The 19,659-nt window shown below is 45.2% G+C and overlaps 1 protein-coding gene and 1 pseudogene across 1 annotated transcript; one reads left to right on the top strand and one right to left on the bottom strand.

Annotated features, from left to right (window-relative positions):
• LOC134396487 (zinc finger protein 850-like) overlaps nt 1-19,659 on the top strand; it is a 637,841-nt pseudogene that overhangs the window by 293,354 nt on the left and 324,828 nt on the right.
• LOC134396313 (zinc finger protein 850-like) lies at nt 3,820-7,469 on the bottom strand. Its single transcript, XM_063122761.1, has 4 exons — nt 7,347-7,469; nt 6,266-6,680; nt 4,763-6,181; nt 3,820-4,678 (listed from the first exon to the last, which is right to left on the bottom strand). Exons 1-4 carry the CDS (start codon nt 7,378-7,380, stop codon nt 4,024-4,026), a joined length of 2,523 nt encoding a protein of 840 aa, XP_062978831.1. The 5' UTR covers nt 7,381-7,469; the 3' UTR covers nt 3,820-4,023.

The raw sequence follows: 19,659 nt of genomic DNA, 5'->3' as shown, positions 1-19,659 counted from the left end.
AGATTGATAAACAAATGGTCAAGGAACACCTAATTTCCTTGAATGAGTTCAAATCTCCAGGGCCTGATAAACTACATCCTAGAGTAATGAAGGAGCTAGCGGAAGAACTCTCTGAACCACTGTCTATTAAGGATGTGCTCCGCTTCTCCTCAGAGCGGAGAATCAGGAGCAAATTGGCCTGCTCCGCCTTGCCCAGAGGCAGAGTAGAAGCGAACCGGGGTCCTGGAGAAGCATGGTGAAGAGAAGTGGCCATAGGAGAAGCGCTTCTCTTTTTGCGGAGCAATCTGCCTGCCATTTTGGATAATTTCTCCAATAGGATTGCATTGCAGAAAAGATTAGGGCATAACTGTGTTGTTTTTAAAGCTATCTTTCTGAAATTTCTTGTGCTTAGAGAGTCGTGGCTGGGGGTCATTTTGAGCCTACTCTCAGCACTCTGCGTGATGCGGTTCGCTTGTTATATTTTTTAAAAAAATAGGGTTAAAAAAAGCGGGAGAGGTACCTTTTTAAAGTGCTGAGAGGCAGATTCAACTCCCAGGCATGATCACCTGATGAAGCATCCTCTAATCCCAAAGTTGGAGAAAGGGATAGGCAAAACGGGATACGTAGTAACTTGGGATACTAGGAAACTTCTCTGTCTTAGTCTGAACGGACTTTTCCCAGTGTTTTTTAAAACAGTAGCCCCACCAAATGCACAAACACAACCTGAAATCATATACTAAGCAAATAAATAACAGATAGGAATCACAGCACTGCTACTCACCTTAACCTTGGTGAACAACTGAATAGATGTGGTGCAAGGGGATGAGGTCCCCTAGGGCATGTGGACGTACCCAGTGCACACACTCTCCCACCCTTGAAGGGTCATCAGAGCCCTCCAAAGAGTAACCCAGTGGAGAGACTGAAACTAATGCCTGTCATGAGTTGAAGTGACAGGTAGCTTCTTAAGACTGGTACTTACTTAGGGCCAGTCAAAATTGGGCATATCCCCCTCCCCCTGGGCACATCCACTTTCCTCTTACTGGTAAAAGACAGACATAGCCTTTTTTTAAAAAATCTTCTTGTTGTTTATTCAGCAACACTGCTGCTTTTGATTCCACCCCTCCTTTGTTTATTTATTTATTCCGTTTTATATTTACACCCCATAGCCCAAGCTCTCCTGGCTTTTCCTCTTCAGTGAAGTCAGGCAGGCTTTCATTGTGGTTCAACTCCTTATTGTTGTTGTTGTTGTTATTGCTATTAATATTAATTAGTACTGCTATTATTAACGTTACTATTGTTGTTGTTGTTTAATAATGGCTGTGATCACAATGCAGTCAATCAACTCTGAAGCAAGGATCACAAAGCTTTACTCTTATCCTCCTAGCCTCCTAGTTATGGGATGCAAAAGAAAAGGCATCTCTCTGTGCTTCTCCCACCTCACAGGGATGGTTTGCATTACTGGCTTTGAAACTATCCTTGGCTCACTTCCTTGTGCCCCCAGAAATGTCTGCTGCCTGCCTGCCTGCCTTCCCCCCAGGGTGCTGCTGTGGTAGGGCATCTGCCAGGACTGACTCCCCCATACTAGATCTATGGCATATCTCTGCCTGGCTCTCTGCCTGCCTGCCTGTCCTCCTACTCTGTGACCTCCTCACAGGGATGGTTTGCAATGTGTTACTGCTGGCTTAGAAAGAAACAAGCCATCCTTGGATTACTGCTTGCGCCCGCCTCGCAGGGTTGGTTTGCAATGCGTTACTGCTGGCTTAGAAAGAAACAACAAGCCATTCTTGGCTCACTTCCTTGCGCCCGCCTCGAAGGGTTGGTTTGCAATGCGTTACTGCTGGCTTAGAAAGAAACAAGCCATCCTTTGCTCACTCATTGCACCCGCTTCGCAGGGTTGGTTTGCAATACGTTATTGCTGGCTTAGAAAGAAACAAGCCATCCTTGCCGCACTTCCTTGTGCCCCCAGAAATGTCTGCTGCCTGCCTGCCTTCCCTCCCTCCTCCCCTGCCCGCCTCACAGGGATGGTTTGTGTGTGTCTTGCTTTGACTCGGGATAAGTCCTTCCTGCGCTCACTTAGACTTTTTGAAGTTCCAACTCAATTTTTCAAGTGTGGAAGATTCATATTTAGGTTTATCTACTCCCCAATTCATGGCATGTTGGGATTTCCTTTTAAATGGCCCTATTGAGCTGTCTGCAGCTTTAAACCCCTGAGATACTGGGGTGTCTGATTTTCAAAAATTCCCCCAAAATCCAGGGAGGCTTGGATTGGCTCGAGGCTTGGCATGCATGTGTATACGTGCATGAGGTGTCATGGTGCCTAACTTGAGGTTTCTAACATGAAAATTGACAGAGATATAGAAAGGGGTGTGCGAATTTGGGTTAGGGGTGCTGCGTTGGAGGTTAAAGCCCCCCCCAAAAAACGGGGTGATGGAATCTGCTTGAAACTTGCCATGAATGCAGATGTGCCTGCTTCCAAGTTTTTATCTGTCAAAATGTCAGAGAACAGTCCATGTCTGAAAATGGGGAGTCCGATTTCCAAAAATTACCCAAAAATCAGGGGAGGCTTGGATTGGCTTGAGTCTTGGCATGCGTGTGTATATGTGCATGAAGTGTCATGGTGCCGAATTTGAGGTTTCTAACTTAAACAGAAAAAAAGTTGTAGGTTTTTTTTTGGATTTCAATGCAAGCCTATGGGGGGGAGCGGAGCTCCAATCTGGATCCGGAGCTTCACAGCGAACCGGAGCGGACAATAGGCAGAGCGGAGCGGAGCCGATCTGGAAGTTGCAGATCTGGAAGAGAAGCAGATCGGGGGGTCCGTGTACACCCCTATCTTTGCGAAATCATGGAAGACGGGTGAGGTGCTGTATTTATTTTTATTTATTAAACTTATATACCGCTCCCATAGCCAGGGCTCTCTGGGCGGTTTACAGAAATTCTAAAATTGAGGTAAAAACAAGTATGACTGGAGGAGGGCTAAACTGGGAACTACCAACCAGTCAGTCTGACATCCAACCCAGGGGAAATTCTGGAGCAGATTCTAAAGAAGTCAATCTGTAAGTGAGCACCTTGAAAATAATGCAGTGATTACTAGAAGCCAACAGGGATTTGTCAAGAACAAATTCTGTTAGACTAATCTGATCTCTTTTTGATCGGGTAATCTCCCTTGTGGACTGTGGAAATGATGTGGATGTAATATATCTTGACTTCAGCAAAGCTTTTGACAAAGTGCTCCGATCATAATATTCCGATTAACAAACTTCAAAGTGATCTTGATAGGCTGGAGTGCTGGGCAGAAAACAACAGAATGAAATTTAATAGGGATAAATGCCACGTTCAACACCTAGGAAAAGAAAAAAATATGCACATTTACAAGAGAGGGGATACTTGACTCAGCAATACTACAAACAAGAACAACCTTGGAATTGTTGTAGATAACAAGCTGAATATGAGCGAACGGTGTGATGTGGTTGCAAAAAAAGCAAATGCTATTTTGGGCTGCTTTAAAAGAATCAAAATCGCATGAGGTACTGATTCCCCTCTATTCAGCCCTGGCTATGCCACATCTTGAGTATTGCGCCCAGTTCTGCACAACACACTCCAGGAAGCATGCAGACAAGTTTGAGCATATTCAGAGGGTGATCAGGGGTCTGGAAACAAAACCCTATGAGGAGAGACTGCAAGAACTGGGAATGTTTAGCATGGAGAAGAGAAGATTGAGGGGAAACATGATAACACTCTTCAATGACTTGAAAGGTTGTCACACAGAGGAGGGCCAGGATCTCTTCTCGATCCTCCCAGAGTGCAGGTTACAGGAAAGCAGATTCCAGCTCTACATCAGGAAAAACATCCTGTTAGAACAGTATGACAATGGAACCAGTTACCTAGGGAGGTTGTGGGCTCTCCCACACAATAGGCCTTCAAGAGGCAGCTGGACAACCTTCTGTTAGGTATGTTTTAGGGTGGATTCCTGCATTGAGCATGGGGGGTTGGACTCCATGGCCTTATAGGCCCCTTCGAACTCTACTATTCTATGATGCTTAAATGCTACACTAAACATTTATAGGGATTCTCCCCAGTGTGAATTCTTTGATGCCGCTTAAGGTATGAGCTCAGAACAAAGCTTTTCCCGCATTCTAAGCATTTATAGGGCTTCTTCCCAGTGTGAATTCCTTGATGCAGCTTAAGGCTTGTTCTGTGAGCAAAGCTCTTCCCACATTCTAAGCATTTATAGGGCTTCTCCCCAGTGTGAATTCTTTGATGCTGCTTAAGGACTGTGCTCTGAGCAAAGCTCTTCCCACACTCTAAGCATTTATAGGGCTTCTCCCCAGTGTGAATTCGTTGATGCTGCTTAAGGTGTGAGCTCAGAACAAATGTCTTCCCACATTCTAAGCATTTATAGGGCTTCTGCCCAGTGTGAATTCCTTGATGTAGCTTAAGGTGTGTGCTCCGAGCAAAGTTCTTCCCGCACTCAAAGCATTTATAGGGCTTCTCCCCAGTGTGAATTCGTTGATGCAGCTTAAGGTGTGAACTCAGAGCAAATCTCTTCCCGCATTCTAAACATTTATAGGGCTTCTCCCCAGTGTGAATTCGTTGATGATGCTTAAGTTGTGAGCTCTGAACAAAGGTATTTCCGCACTCTAAGCATTTGTAGGGCTTCTCCCCAGTGTGAATTCGTTGATGCTGCTTAAGGTGTGAGCTCAGAACAAAGCTCTTCCCGCATTCTAAGCATTTACAGGGTTTCACCCCAGTGTGAATTTGTTGATGCTGCTTAAGGCTAATCCTGTGAGCAAAGCTCTTCCCGCACTCTAAGCATTTATAGGGCTTCTCCCCAGTGTGAAATCTTTGATGAAGCTTAAGGTTTGTGCTGTGAGCAAAGCTTTTCCCGCACTCTAAGCATATATAGGGCTTCTCCCCAGTGTGAATTCTTTGATGCTGGTTAAGGTGTGAGCTCAGAACAAAGCTCTTCCCGCACTCGAAGCATTTATAGGGCTTCTCCCCAGTGTGAATTCGTTGATGCTGCTTAAGGTTTGTGCTGTGAGCAAAGGTCTTCCCGCATTCGAAGCATTTATAGGGCTTCTCCCCAGTGTGAATTACTTGATGCTGCTTAAGGGCTGTCCTCTGAGCAAAGGTCTTTCCGCACTCTAAGCATTTATAGGGCTTTTCCCCAGTGTGAACTCTTTGATGCTGCTTCAGGGATGAGCTCAGAACAAAGTTCTTCCCGCATTCTAAGCATTTATAGGGCTTCTCCCCAGTGTGAATTCGTTGATGCTGCTTAAGGCTGATGCTGTGAGCATAGCTCTTCCCGCATTCTATGCAATTATAGGGCTTCTCCCCAGTGTGACTTCTTTGATGCAGCTTAAGGTGTGAGCTCAGAACAAAGCTCTTCCCGCATTCTAAACATTTATAGGGCTTCTCCCCAGTGTGAATTCCTTGATGCAGCTTAAGGCTTGTGCTGTGAGCAAAGCTCTTACCGCATTCTAAACATTTATAGGGCTTCTCCACATTGTGAATTTCTTGATGCTGCTTAAGCTGTGTGCTCCGAGCAAAGGTCTTCCCACACTTTAAGCATTTATAGGGCTTCTCCCCAGTGTGAATTCTTTGATGCAGCTTAAAGCTTGAGCTGTGAGCAAAGCTCTTCCCACATTCTAAACATTTATAGGGCTTCTCCCCAGTGTGAATTCCTTGATGCTGCTTAAGCTGTGAGCTCTGAGCAAAGGTCTTCCCACACTCTAAGCATTTATAGGGCTTCTCCCCAGTGTGAATTCTTTGATGCCGCTTCATGTCTGTGCTGTAAACAAAGCTCTTCCCACATTCTAAGCATTTATAGGGCTTCTCCCCAGTGTGAATTCGTTGATGCTGCTTAAGCTGTGTGCTCTGAGCAAAGGTCTTCCCACACTCTAAGCATTTATAGGGCTCCTCCCCAGTGTGAATTCCTTGATGCTGCTTAAGCTGTGTGCTCCGAGCAAAGGTTTTCCCACACTCTAAGCATTTATAGGGCTTCTCCCCAGTATGAATTCTTTGATGCTGCTTAAGGCTGCTGCTCTGAACAAAGCTCTTACCGCATTCTAAGCATTTATAGGGCTTCTCCCCAGTGTGAATTCTTTGATGCTCCGTAAGGCTGCCGCTCTGAGCAAAGCTCTTCCCACATTCTAAGCATTTATAGGGCTTCTCCCCAGTGTGAGTTCTTTGATGCAGCTTAAGGCTTCTGCTGTCAGCAAAGCTCTTCCCGCATTCTAAGCATTTATAGGGCTCCTCCCCAGTGTGAATTCGTTGATGCTGCTTAAGCTGTGTGCTCCGAGCAAAGGTCTTCCCACACTCAAAGCATTTATAGGGCTTCTCCCCAGTGTGAATTACTTGATGCCGCTTAAGGTCTGTGCTCTGAGCAAAGGTCTTCCCACACTCAAAGCATTTATAGGGCTTCTCTCCAGTGTGAATTCTTTTATGCAAGTTAAGTTGTGAGTTGAACGTGAATTGTTTTTCACATACTAAGCATTGAACCCTTTGATATTTGTTAGAATGAATCTTCTGAGTTTTACTCTGTTTCTTCCTTTTATGAATGTTCTTTTTACTTGGTGCTTCTAGTGTTGGAGTTTCACAGAGATCTGATCCTTCAAAAGAAATGGATTCGTTTTCCCTCTTCCCTTCAGTTTCAGTTTTCCTTCTCTGGTGTAGGCCATTTTTATTGTTCTCCCTGTGATCACCTGCAAGTATAAACACAGAAATCGTCTTGAAATCTTGGAACAAAACAAATGGTTGCTGATTTGATTCACAGGATATAAAAAAAATTGTTGGTGAAGCAGATACTTCTAAATATATTAAAAAATCCCGATAATCAATAGTGCTGAGAACTAGACTGCCATACAAAGCTTTCATTTATATGGAGTATCTCATATAAAGCAGTTGAGAGAATAAATGAACAACATAAAATACAGTAAAAATAAAATACACTTAAAATATGCAATTTTCTCCTAGCTGATCATTTAACGGGGAACTGGAAAGTGGTAATTCAACCCTAATAGTTATTTTCAATGTCTAGTTATATCTTAAAATGGAAAGAAAGCTGTCCAGCGCTGTCTTCTGAAAAGGCTTAACTCTCCTCTCCTCGATGGAGACCATTAAGATAATATCTGTAACATCTTCAATATTATGCAGATGCAATTATAGCAGCAAAGTAAGATTGGTTGGCAGCCATCTCTGCCACAGAGCAAGTCCATCAATAGGCTTTTCTCAATGTTTTGTCAGGTCTTCGGAGTCAATGACAGTTGTATTCTACACTGACACAAAGAAAGAAGAGCTGAAATGCCACCTTCCAGGATCTGGCAAGAAGGCAGAGAGGGAGCCTTACCCAGAGGAACCCCATTCCTTACCCAGAGAGGCCAGGATCCTACGATTCTCCTCCATGACTTCTTTGTGCAGAGTCCTCTGGCCTGGATCCAGCAGAGCCCACTCCTCCTCCGAGAAATGCACGGCAACCTCCTCAAAGGTCACCAGACCCTGAAAGAAGAAGAAATGATGTTCTCTTTAAGCATTATGTAGCAATCCATGAAGACAAGGATGGTGAGGTCCTCTTTCTGAATGCCAAAGCATTGTGAGTGACCTTCAAGGCCTTCCTAGCAGCCATCTTGGAGAAGAGCAAAGGCTAAAGGGGCAGGTTCTTCCAGGACTAAAGAGATGTGCAGGAGACGGAGGCCCCCAGGACTCCCCTACCTGCCCAGGCTGTGCAGAAACCGCTTTCACTCCACCGCCATGCGAACGAGGCCCAGAAGGACCCCCCAGGATCAGTTCACTTCCTCTGCAGGTTGTTTTGCTCCCTGTGAGGAAGGTAAAGAAGGTGAGAAGTTAAGTTAACATTCTTAACTATTCCCATTTTCATTGCTTATTTTCAGTGTTTATTTTTTTTTATTGCATTTGTTTACCATACCATAGCCGAAGCACTTAAAAACAATATCCAAATATTTAAACCTGCGAAAACATACAATACACGCATACATATAAAACTACTATAACAAGGGTTAAAACTATGACCCTAAAAAAACAGACACAGGATAATTAATTACATATTGCTAATTACATACTGCTTGACCTGGCACTGAAAAGATAACACTGTCGGTGCCACGTGAACCACATTGGAGAGATTGTTCCACAGTTGAGGGGCCACCACAGAGAAGGCCTCTCCCTTGTTGTCGTCCTCCGATCTTCCCTCTGAGTAGGCGCCTGGAGGAGGACCTTAGTTGTTGAGTGTGTAAGACCTCGAACCACGTTACTAAACAACATTTCCTTTTTGAGTATCTCCTCCAGCAAAATCAGGCTCAAGGAGAACGTTAAGACAGCTCATGCACTTCAGGCGTAATTGAGGGAGGGAGACCATGGGGAAATACGTCCACTAACCCTTACCCAGTGAGGAGGGTCCTCCGTCGCCCTCCTGCAAGATCCACCCATCCAGCGGCGTCTGTGTGGTGCCCAGTGGAGCTTTCTCTGCCTCAGGGAAATCTGTGGGTGCTCTGGCCAACATCCCCTGGACCTGGAGTAGGAGGGAAGATTCCAGGCAGAGAAGAGGGATTAGAGAAGGAAAGGAACGGCTCAGGTCAAGGCCAAGGGTAGCATTTCCCAATCGCTTTACCTTTCAGGTCTCATTCTAAAGTTGATCTACCATCCAAGCCACACAGCACAGGAACTTGTGTCTTTGTCAGGGGGCTAAGAGTTCAACCCTGATATCCAGCATTTTCCACTGTAAACACAGCAGTTTGGTGTCTACAAAGGCTCTCCCTGTTCTGTTGGGAGGACTCTGACACTGGCTGAAGAAGGATCCCCTCCTTCCCCAGAACTTCACAAACCCATTCATTTCTCCTGTGATCAAAAGAACGTAAGAAGAGCACAAGCAGGACATGAGTGCAACAGCACCCTCCTGCCCACGTTCCCCAGAAACTGGTGTACATATAATCATACAGTTGGAAGGGGCCTACATGGCCATCGAGTCCAAGCCCCTGCTCAATGCAGGAATCCACCCTAAAGAATACCTGAAAGATAGTTGTCCAGCTGCATCTTGAAGGCCTCTAAGAGAGCCCACAACCTCCCTAGGTCACTGATTCCATTGTCGTACTGCTCTAAAAGTCAGGAAGCTTTTCCTGATGTCCAGCTGGAATCTGGCTTCCTTTAACTTGAGCCCGTTATTCCGTGTAGAGCTTTGTCTCCAGACCCCTGATCATCCTCGTGGCCCTCCTTTGAACACGCTCCAGCTTGTCTGCATTTTTCTTGAAGTGTGGTGCCCAGAACTGGATGCAATACTCAAGATGTGGCGTAACCAGTGCTGAATAGAGGAGAACCTGTTCTTCACACAATTTGGAAGCTATACCACTATTAATGCATCCCAGAAAAGTATTTCCTTTTTTTGCAGCCACATCACACTGTTGGCTCATAATGAGCTTGTGATCTACAACAACTCCAAGATCCTTCTCGTTTGTAGTGTTGCTGAGCCAAGTATCCCCCATCTTGTAACTGTGCATTTAGTTTCTATTCCCTAAATGTAGAACTTGGCATTTATCCCTATTAAATTTCATTCTGTTGTTTTCAGCCCAGCACTCCAGCCTATCAAGATCACTTTGAAGTTTGTTTCTGTCTTCCAGGGTATTAGCTATCCCACCCAATTTGGTGTCATCTGCAAATTTGATCAGCGTTCCCTGCACCTCCTCAACCAATTGAGGACTAAGTAATCTCCAAAATTTGCTCCTGATTAGGCTGCTTTTCAAATCCTAAAATGTGTAGCAACCATACTAACGGCCTGTATGCTCCCTTAAAGGGGGCTGAGTGGACTGATTTGATGCTTAAAACATAGTTAATACAAACCTAATAATACTTACTACACATAAGAATGAAAATATATATCAAAACAATGACAAGAAATGACAGAAAAGGAATACAATAGAGCTGTACTTTAAAATGGAAGAACAGGATTACAACCAAGGCATCCAATTACACTCTTCGTTGAGTCCTTGTGATTGTAATGTCCTTAAGGTGAAAATCCAGAATATTTCCCTCCTTCATAGTTGATGGTCTACTCTTGTCCCCTATCCTTGAAACCTTTCAATAATCCAGAATCTCAAGTCTTTGTCAACATGTCCCATATCAAGAAAATGCTTGACCAAAGGTGCCTGAAGTCTTTTGCAGTGAATGCAGCTTTTGCGATTTATGCCATCAAGAGTCCATGTAATTTATTGTACATTGGTATGACCACAAGAACCACCAAAACCCACATCTGTGAGCACAAAAGCTGCATTCGCTCCAAAAGTTTACGTTTTCTTAAACTTACTCTGTTTACAGGATGGAGGATCCCAGACAGAGAAGGTGGAGGTGGGAAGGAAAGAAATGGGTCAGGTCAACGCCAAGGGCAGCATTTCCCAATCAGTTTGGCTTTCAGGTCTCATTCTAAAGTTGATCTACCATCCAAGCCACACAGCACAGGAACTTGTGTCTTTGTCAGGGGGCTGAGAATTCAACCCTGGCATAAGAACTCTCAGAACCTTTGTCTATTATCTTTGCAAAATCATGGAAGACGGGTGAGGTGCCAGACGACTGGAGGATGGCTAACGTCGTCCCTATCTTCAAAAAGGGCAAAAAGGAGGAACCTGGGAACTACAGACCAGTCAGTCTGACATCCATCACTTGGAAAATTCTGGAGCAGGTTATAAAGAAGTCAATCTGGAAACACCTTGAAATCAATGTGGTGATCACTAGAAGCCAACATGGATTTGTCAGGAACAAGTCCTTTCAGACTAATTTGATCTCATTTTTTGATGGTGTAACCACCTTTGCGGACTGTGGGAATGCTATGGATGTCATATATCTTGACTTCAGCAAAGCTTTTGACAAAGTGCCAGATGATATTCTTATTTAACAAAAGAGCTAAAAGTAGGCTAGATGGAACAACTATTAAGTGGATTCACAGTTGGCTACAGAATCAGACTCAAAGAGTACTTATCAATAGAACCTTCTCAAACTGGGGAGAGGCAACGAGTGGGGTACCGCAGGGCTCAGTCCTGGGCCCAGGGCTCTTCAACATTTTTATTAATGATTTGGATGAGGAGGTGCAGGGAACGCTGATCAAATTTGCAGATGACACAAAATTGGGTGGGATAGCTAATACCCGGGAAGACAGAAACAAACTTCAAAGAGATCTTGATAGGTTGGAGTGCTGGGCTGAAAACAACAGAATGAAACTGAATAGGGATAAATGCCAAGTTCTACATTTAGGAAATAGAAACCAAAAGCACAGTTACAAGATGAGGGATACTTGGGTCAGCAATACTACAAATGAGAAGGATCTTGGAATTGTTGTAGATCGCAAGCTGAATATGAGCCAACAGTGCGATATGGCTGCAAGAAAGGCTAAAGCTATTTTGGGCTGCATTAATAGAAGTATAGCTTCCAAATCACGGGAGGTACGGGTTCCTCTCTATTCGGCGCTGTTTAGGCCTCATCTAGAGTATTGCATCCAGTTCTGGCTCCACAATTCAAGAAGGACGCAGACAAGCTGGAGCGTGTTCAGAGGAGGGCAACCAGGATGATCAGGGGTCTGGAAACAAAGCCCTATGAAGGGAGACTGAAAGAACTGGGCATGTTTAGCCTGGAGAAGAGAAGATTGAGGGGAGACATGAGAGCACTCTTCAGATACTTGAAAGGTTGGCACACAGAGGAGGGCCAGGATCTCTTCTCGATCCTCCCAGAGTGCAGGACACGAAATAACGGGCTCAAGTTAAAGGAAGCCAGATTCCAGCTGGACATCAGGTAAATCTTCCTGACTGTTAGAGCAGTACGACAATGGAATCAGTTGCCTGGTGAGGTTGTGGGCTCTCCCATACTAGAGGACTTCAAGAGGCAGCTGGACAACCATCTGTCAGGGATGCTTTAGGGTGTATTCCTGCATTGAGCAGGGTGTTGGACTTGAAGGCCTTGTAGGCCCCTTCCAACTCTGCTATTCTATGATTCTATCGTTCTATAAGCAAAGTGCTAGAACACCAGCCAGTAGGAAAGACAGAACCTCCCAGACATTCCCTGATATCCAGCATTTTCCACTGTAAACACAGGAGGTTGGTGTCTACAAATGCTATTCCTGATCTGTTGGGAAGACTCTGACACCTGTTGAAGAAGGATCTCCTCCTTCCCCAGAACTTCACAAACCCATTCACTTCTCCTGTCATCATGAGAAACTAAGAAGAGCCATTCTGGATCAGAACAAGGGTCCATCTAGTCCAGCATTCTCTCCCCACAGTGGTCCATCACCTGGAGGTAGGATATAGCCATCAGGACTAGTAGCCATTCACAGCCTTCTCCTCCAGGATTTTGTCTAACCCCCATTTTAAACCATCTAAATTGGTGGCCATCACTACATCCTCTGGTGGGGAACTGCGTAATTTAACCATCCAGTATTAGCTTAACTATCGTCCAATGAGGGCCTGCTCTACACATGAAGAGCAACTATACTTGGGGGTTGGACCATTGGAAATTGGGGCATCCCTTCCTTAAAGGACATGTAAAATAAAGTTGAGATAAGTATTAAGAACACAGTCCCTGTTAGTTATCAAGATGAAATGCTCTCACCTGCTCTTTGTCTTCTGCCTGACTCAGGAGGAAGCCTTCTGCCAGGGCCACTGCCTGGGAACTGGTCTCCGCTCCACATTCTATGACCCAGCTCACCATCTCCTGGGGCAGGACAGCCAGGAACTTTTCCAGGACCACCAGGTCCAGCATCTGAGCTTTCGTGTGCTTTTCTGGCTTCAGCCACTGGCAGGAAAGGTGGTGGAGACGGCTGCAAACCCCTCGGGGCCCCATGGCCTCCTGGTAGCAGAAGTCCCTGAAGGGCTGAAGCTCCACGTCTGAGCAGGCGTTGTTCCCAGGCTGGTCCTGCTGCACTCTTCCTTCCCAGGGCTCTGCACTGCTCCCTTCCTGGATGTTGCCGGAGACGTTTTGTAGTTCAGGGCCAGCAAAGCTTTGCTCTTCCATCTTCACGCTCTTCTGCTCCCACCAGGACTCGAAACAGTCTCCTGCCTTGGCTCCCAATTTCTCCTTTGAGGCAGGGACTGAGCTGTAGGAATTAAAATGGAGCTTGTGAAGGAGAAACATTGGAACTGGAGGCAGTTCACCTGAGAATAACCACACTTCACCAAGGCTTCAGGCAATTTATTAAATCAGAGTAAGGCCCTGATCGTATGAACAATTAACAGGAGACAGGGGAGGGTGTGTGGGGGAAAACAGTCTAAAAGTTACAATGAAACTAAAAGGCCACAGCAGCGAACAACTTTAAAAGAGCAATAAAAGCCACATCACGGTAAGGCGTTGAGTCAGAGCAACCCAAAGAGAGACAAGAAATCCTGACTACCTAATACCTAACAGCACAGGGGTCCCTTTGCCAGACTTCAGGGCCCCGAACTACATGACCCTTCCCCAAATGAACAGAGACCATAAACTGGAAACTGACTTAACTTATCCCCCCAACCCAAGCAAGTGGGATGCCCCAGCTCCACCAATCCACAAACAGCAAGCTCTCCAGGGCTCCTGGTGAGAAGGTTTATAAGGGAAGTAAATGCAGAAGGACGTCACAAACGGAAGCAAAACGTGAAACACACAATGATTTACAAAGCTATACATGTGTACACTCTGCAAAACACACTGCAGTTTAGCTCCTCCTAAGGCGTGTCAGAAAACAATGTGTAAAGAGTGTCAGAACCAACTAGCAGCAGTTGAATTGCTATTGAGCTCTAATTAAACTTCCACCAGTCCAAAGTAGATAGATGCAATGATAATAGAATAGCAGAGTTGGAAGGGGCCTACAAGGCCATTGAGTCCAACCCCCTGCTCAATGCGGGAATCCACCCTAAACCATCCCTGTCAGATGGTTGTCCAGCTGCCTCTTGAAGGCCTGTAGTGTGGGAGAGCCCACAACCTCACCAGGCCACTGATTCCATTGTCGTACTGCTCTAACAGTCAGGAAGTTTTTCCTGATGTCCAGCTGGAATCTGGCTTCCTTTAACTTGAGCCCGTTATTCCGTGTCCTGCACTCTGGGAGGATCGAGAAGAGATCCTGGCCCTCCTCTGTGTGACACCCCTTCAAGTATTTGAAGAGTGCTCTCATGTCTCCCCTCAATCTTCTCTTCTCCAGGCTAAACGTGCCCAGTTCTTTGAAAAGTTTTCAACCGCATAACAGTATAGTCTAAACCATTTCTCATGGTTTTAGGCAGCTGAAGTTACGTTCCGTCGTATCAGGATAGAAGGAACATTCTGCATCTTGCAGAAATGCCAAAACTTACAGCGATAATGAGGGAAAGGTCAACAGCTATGTTTATGTTGGAATGGAATCCTTTGATAGAATATCAGAGGCAGAGAAAAATGATGTATTTGTTCGTGGATTTTATTATTCGTATGGGCAAAGGGAGGAAGAACCATAAATCTGTGGGATCCAATGTATGTAATTCAGTTTTTCTTATACTTTATGTGATATATAAATGGTCATTAACGAATTAATGGAGATTTTTGACATGAAGAGTGCAAAAAAAATGTACTTTAACCTCACCCTTAAATGTTTTTAGTGTAACTGTAGTTGTTCTATGTATACCTTTGTTTGTATGTATTCTATGTAATGTTTGTCTATGTGCTGTTGGGAAATAAAAAAATAAATATATATAAAAAAAAACATTCTGGACTCAGGGAGCCTTTAACCGTGAGGAGTAAAACACATATTGAAACTTCTTCTCATGGAGGCCTCTTGTTCATGATCCTGCATTGAGAGCAGGTCTGAGTCCAGCTCAGGCTCCAGAAAGGAAAACCTTCGGCCCTCCAGGAAATAAGAGCTCTGCTGATGAACCAGAGTTTCTCTCCCAATCCGTCCCACCGCTCCCTTTCTAAGCCCTCTCTGCTCCCAGCACTTGAACCCCAAAATTGCACCAGAGTAACAGCGATTTCTCCCCACTCTCAGGATGTGAACATCGGGCTCACTTAATGCATCAAAGAGGGACGTACTAAAACCATCAAAGAGGGACGTACTAAAACCAACAGCAGGCTCCCTTCTTAATCAACAAAAGCACCCCAGGTTTTATTTCGAAGGCCTCGTGACCAAAGTGACTTGTTAATTTTGCTTATTCACTAGGTTTAAATCAGGGAGAGGAAACAAAACAAAAAATGCAAACGGGACACCAGGGCAGCCTTTTGCCTGCAGGTGGGACATTCCTCCTCCCCACCTGAGACCTTTCCTCTTGGGTCCCTTCCAGACACCCCCCTTTCTCCAGCCTTCCATTCCGCGATCCCCTAGTTATGGGGAGGGAAGGAGGTGCAAGGCGGGGGTCTCCCTGGAGGGGCCCTAAGTGGGTCAGTAGCCTGGGGAGGGCTCGGGGCTCCCTCTCTCTTCCCACCCACCCCTCCCCCAAACTTGCCCCCCCTGCCCTGGGGGGCTCCTTCCTCTGCCCCCTCCCTCCTCCCACCTGGGACCCCCTTGCAATCTGAACTCACCGGTTCCTTTGCAGGGAACAAAGAGGCTGCAGGAGGAGGGGGAGAATCCCAGGATCCTTTGCAATGGGGGGGGGAGGAAGTGGCTCTAGGACCCAGCCCCCTCTCCGCCTCTTTAACCCTTGGATGGAGGCCACACTAGAGTTTAAGATTTCTTTAACCACTAGATGGTTGTGATTTTAAGGCAGCCTTAAAGACTAGCCTTTTCCGGCACGCTTATCAAGATAAATGTAAAATCAAGAATTTTTAAGATGCATTGATTCCTGTTCTAACATTGTTCCCCGCCTTGATCCAAAGGGAGAAGCGGGTAAGAAATGAATAAACATCATGTTGTTGTTGTTGTTATTATTATTATTATTATTATTAGAGAGGCTCCTGGCAAAGACACGGACCTGGGAAGGCGGCTTTTCCATGGGGGGGGGGGTCTTTTATCCCCCTCTGCAGCATCGCCGCCCCATCTGCTCCTGGGGTCTTTGTGAGATCAACAGCCGTTTCCCCTTTGAGTGCGTAACGCAGCCTCCGGCATGGGAGCCCTCCATCCTTCTGCCTGCCCTTGCTGCAGAACAGCGTTCCCCAACCTGGTGCCCTTCAGAACTCTAAACACAAATAGATGCTCTAAAAAGAGAGAGGTTAAGTAGGGTGAGCCTATGAAAAGGAGGACAGGGCTCCTGTATCTTTAACAGTTGCATAGAAAAGGGAATTTCTGCAGGTGTAATTTGTATATATGGAGAACCTACTGAAATTCCCTCTTCATCACAACAGTTAAAGGTGCAGGAGCTTTGCTCTCTTTTAAATCTGGTCACTCTAGTATAGTGACCAGATTTCACACCTGAAAATAACCACACTTCACCAAGGCTCCAGGCAATTTATTAAATCAAGGAGTAAGGCCCTGAAGGTATGAACAATTAACAGGACACAGGGGAGGGTTTGTGTGGGAAAACAGTCTAAAAGTTACAATGAAACTAAAAGGCCACAGCAGAAATTAAAGAACTTTAAAAGAGCAATAAAAGCCACATCAAGTCAAGCTGTTGATTCAGAGCCACCCAAAGAAAAACACTAAATCCTGGGTACCTGATACCTGATGGCACGGGGGTCCCTTTGCCACCCTTCTGGACCCTGAGCAGAATGACCTTTCCCCAAATGAACAGAGACCAAAAACAGGAAACTAACTAACTTATCCCCAGAACTAAGCAGGTGGGGTGGCCTGGCTGCACCATTCCACAAACAACAAGCTCTCCAGGGCTCCCAGTGAGGCGAGAAGGTTCCCACCTTCAGCTGCACAGATCAACAACCCTTTGGAACGGCCTTGGCCTACCGGCTGCCTTGATAAAACCTGGTAACGGAGCCAGATGGCTGCTTGATTGATCTTTCTGCCAAAGGACAGCTGAACAAGCCCCCCCCCCCCGCCAGCAACAAGGCCCATGTGCCTTCCCCAATAATTTGATTCTTGTAAACACCAGCCTGGCAAGGTAGACCAGAAGTCCAAGCTTCAGAGCTGGTATTTCGAGGGGGTGTCGAGGAACCCTGGGAAGGTGGGTCACCTCTAAGTAGGATCACTGGGTGGTGGTCAAAGACTGTAAGACGTAGGGAAGGTTTATCAAATTTGCAGATGACCCAAAATTTGGTGGGCTAGCTAATACCCTGGAAGACAGAAACAAACTTCAAAGTGATCTTGATAGGCTGGAGTGATGGGCTAAAAACAACAGAATGAAATTTAATAGGGATAAATGCCAAGTTCTACATTTAGGGAATCGAAACCAAATGCACAGTTACAAGATGGGGGACACTTGGCTCAGCAATACTACAAATGAGAAGGATCTTGGAATTGTTGTAGATCACAAGCTGAATAGGAGCCAACAGTGCGATATGGCTGCAAGAAAGGCAAATGCTATTTTGGGCTACATTAATAGAAGTATAGCTTCCAAATCGTGTGAGGTTCTGGCACCACACTTCAAGAAGGACACAGACAAGCTGGAGGGGGTTCAGAAGAGGGCAACAAGGATTATCAGGGGTCTGGAAACAAAGCCCTATAAAGAGAGACTAAAAGAACTGGGCATGTTTAGCCTGGAGAAGAGAAGATTGAGGGGAGACATGATAGCAAAGGTTGTCACACAGAGGAAGGCCAGGATCTCTTCTCCATCCTCCCAGAGTGCAGGACAGGGGGGAAAGGCTCAAGTTACAGGAAGCCAGATTCCAGCTGGACATCAGGAAAAATTTCCTGTTAGAGCAGTATGACAATGGAACCAGTAACTTAGGGAAGTTGTGGTCTCTGCCACACTAGAGGCCTTCAAGAGGCAGCTGGACAACCATCTGTCAGGGATGCTTTAGGGTGGATTCCTGCATTGAGCAGGGGGTTGGTCTCGATGGCCTTATAGGCCCCTTCCAACTCTACTATTCTATGATTCTCTTTTTTTAGAAGGTTTATTACGAGCAGCGCTTAGCACTGCAAGGTGGAAGCCCTCAGAGGACCCAAGGAACTGCCCACTATTTTCAGGAAAGGCTAACATACTTATAGGGTCAGTCCCCTTAGAAACAAGGCAGAACCTCTCCATAGAATACACCAATCATAAAACAGTAACAGGTAAGCTTCTCAGGCAGTTATAAGAAAGGATTTTACACATGTGCAGAGTGCAATCTTTTCAAGGACAGAAAAACAATACATCAACGATTACTGAGAAACTTGTCCCCATCTGTTCATTTCATGGTTACCTGCTTCTAAAGCAAGCCACAACACCCTGTAACAGTTCTAGTAGGCACACAATCTTGTGAAACTAGTGTTTCAATACTCTTCACAAGAGTTGGTGTCTTGGTTGCATCCTTAATACATTTTCCAGTTACTGCGGAAGCATAGATACTTTGATTTCTAGAGAACAGGGCCAAAGCAATTTTATTAGCACAGGGTGGGCACAGGGGAAGCCCACATACCTATTTGCTTGAATTTTTGGACAGCGTGCAGCTGAGAAGAACAGACCGCTGTGTTCATAAAACTGAAAACTGAAATTGAAGAGAAGCAGTGAAAAAAGTCCATTTCTTTTGAAGGGTCTGATGTCCGTGAAATTCCCTTACTAGAAGAACCTTTTGAACCAAGTAATAGGAATATGCACAGTGGGAAGAAACAGTGGGAAAGCTCTGTGTATGTAAAGATTCAGAAGATTTACCTTACTAAATGTCAAAGATTTCACACAGAAGAGAAAAAATTTCAGTGCTTAGAGTGTGAAAAGCAATTCACTTTCAACTCACATCTTAACGCATAAAAGAATTCACACAGGCGAGAAGCCCTATAAATGCCTAGAGTGTGGAAAGAGCTTTGCTAACAACATGAAAAGACATCAAAGAATTCACACAGGCGAGAAGCCCTATAAATGCCTAGAGTGCGGAAAGAGCTTTGCTGGCAGCACAGGCCTTAAGCATGAGAGAATTCACACAGGGGAGAAGCCCTATGAATAGGGTGACCATATGACTGGATTTGCCTGGATTTGTCCAGGTTTTTTGTGACACATCCGGGAGGGGGAGGGGAAATCCGGATTTTTCCAATCTTCCCCAGCCAAAGAGCAGCTCTAATGGGAATTAACAAAAATGCTTATAACTCTGCAAATTTAAAAGATAAAGACAAACTTGGCATGATAGTAGCACTTAGGAATGGCTTTAATCATACCAAATTTGAAACAGATCCATTCATCCATTAATTTTTTAGGAATTTTTTTAAAAATTGAGGTTTTAAAATTATTATTTTTAAAATTGTCATTTTTAAAGATAAAGAGATGAAGCTTGGCACCATGATAGGTTTTAGGTAGAGCTTTAGCCATACCAAATTTGAAACAGATGTGTTCATCCATTGTTTTTTAAAACTGCTGGAGCCATATCCTTCAAATTCAGGTTGTCAAACCTCCTCTTTGCGGTGTTGCACATTGAGCAGTTTTAGCCCTTGGCATTAAGGGGATCCCCAGTCTTTAGGTAAGAAGTCCTGGGCAAGCAGGGCACCTTTCCTGTTGTAGATTTGGTGTGCAGTCGGGTACCTGGAGTTCAGCAGAGGCAAGGCATCCACAAATCAAAATGTGGGAAAGGAGAGGTCAGCCAAAGCAGCCCACAAGGCAAAACAGAATGGGCCAGAGGCCTTTTTCTCAAATGTCCACATCATGGGTGATGAAGGGTCATCTTTAGAGAAAAACTCTCACGACCAACAGTAAG

Source organism: Elgaria multicarinata, chromosome 3 (assembly GCF_023053635.1).
Source record: "Elgaria multicarinata webbii isolate HBS135686 ecotype San Diego chromosome 3, rElgMul1.1.pri, whole genome shotgun sequence".
Classification (NCBI taxonomy): Eukaryota; Metazoa; Chordata; class Lepidosauria; order Squamata; family Anguidae; genus Elgaria; species Elgaria multicarinata.
The sequence above is the reverse complement of the archived record's forward strand: the minus strand, read 5'-3'. Positions and strand labels throughout refer to the sequence as shown.

Coding starts and splice junctions, on each gene's coding strand:
- LOC134396313 (XM_063122761.1), bottom strand. CDS start 7,380: ATGGAGGAGAATCGTAGGATCCTGGCCTCTCTGG. Junction 6,681..7,346: donor TAGGATCCTGGCCTCTCTGG/GTAAGGAATGGG, acceptor TTATACTTGCAG/GTGATCACAGGGAGAACAAT. Junction 6,182..6,265: donor ACCTTTGCTCGGAGCACACA/GCTTAAGCAGCA, acceptor TGACAGCAGAAG/CCTTAAGCTGCATCAAAGAA.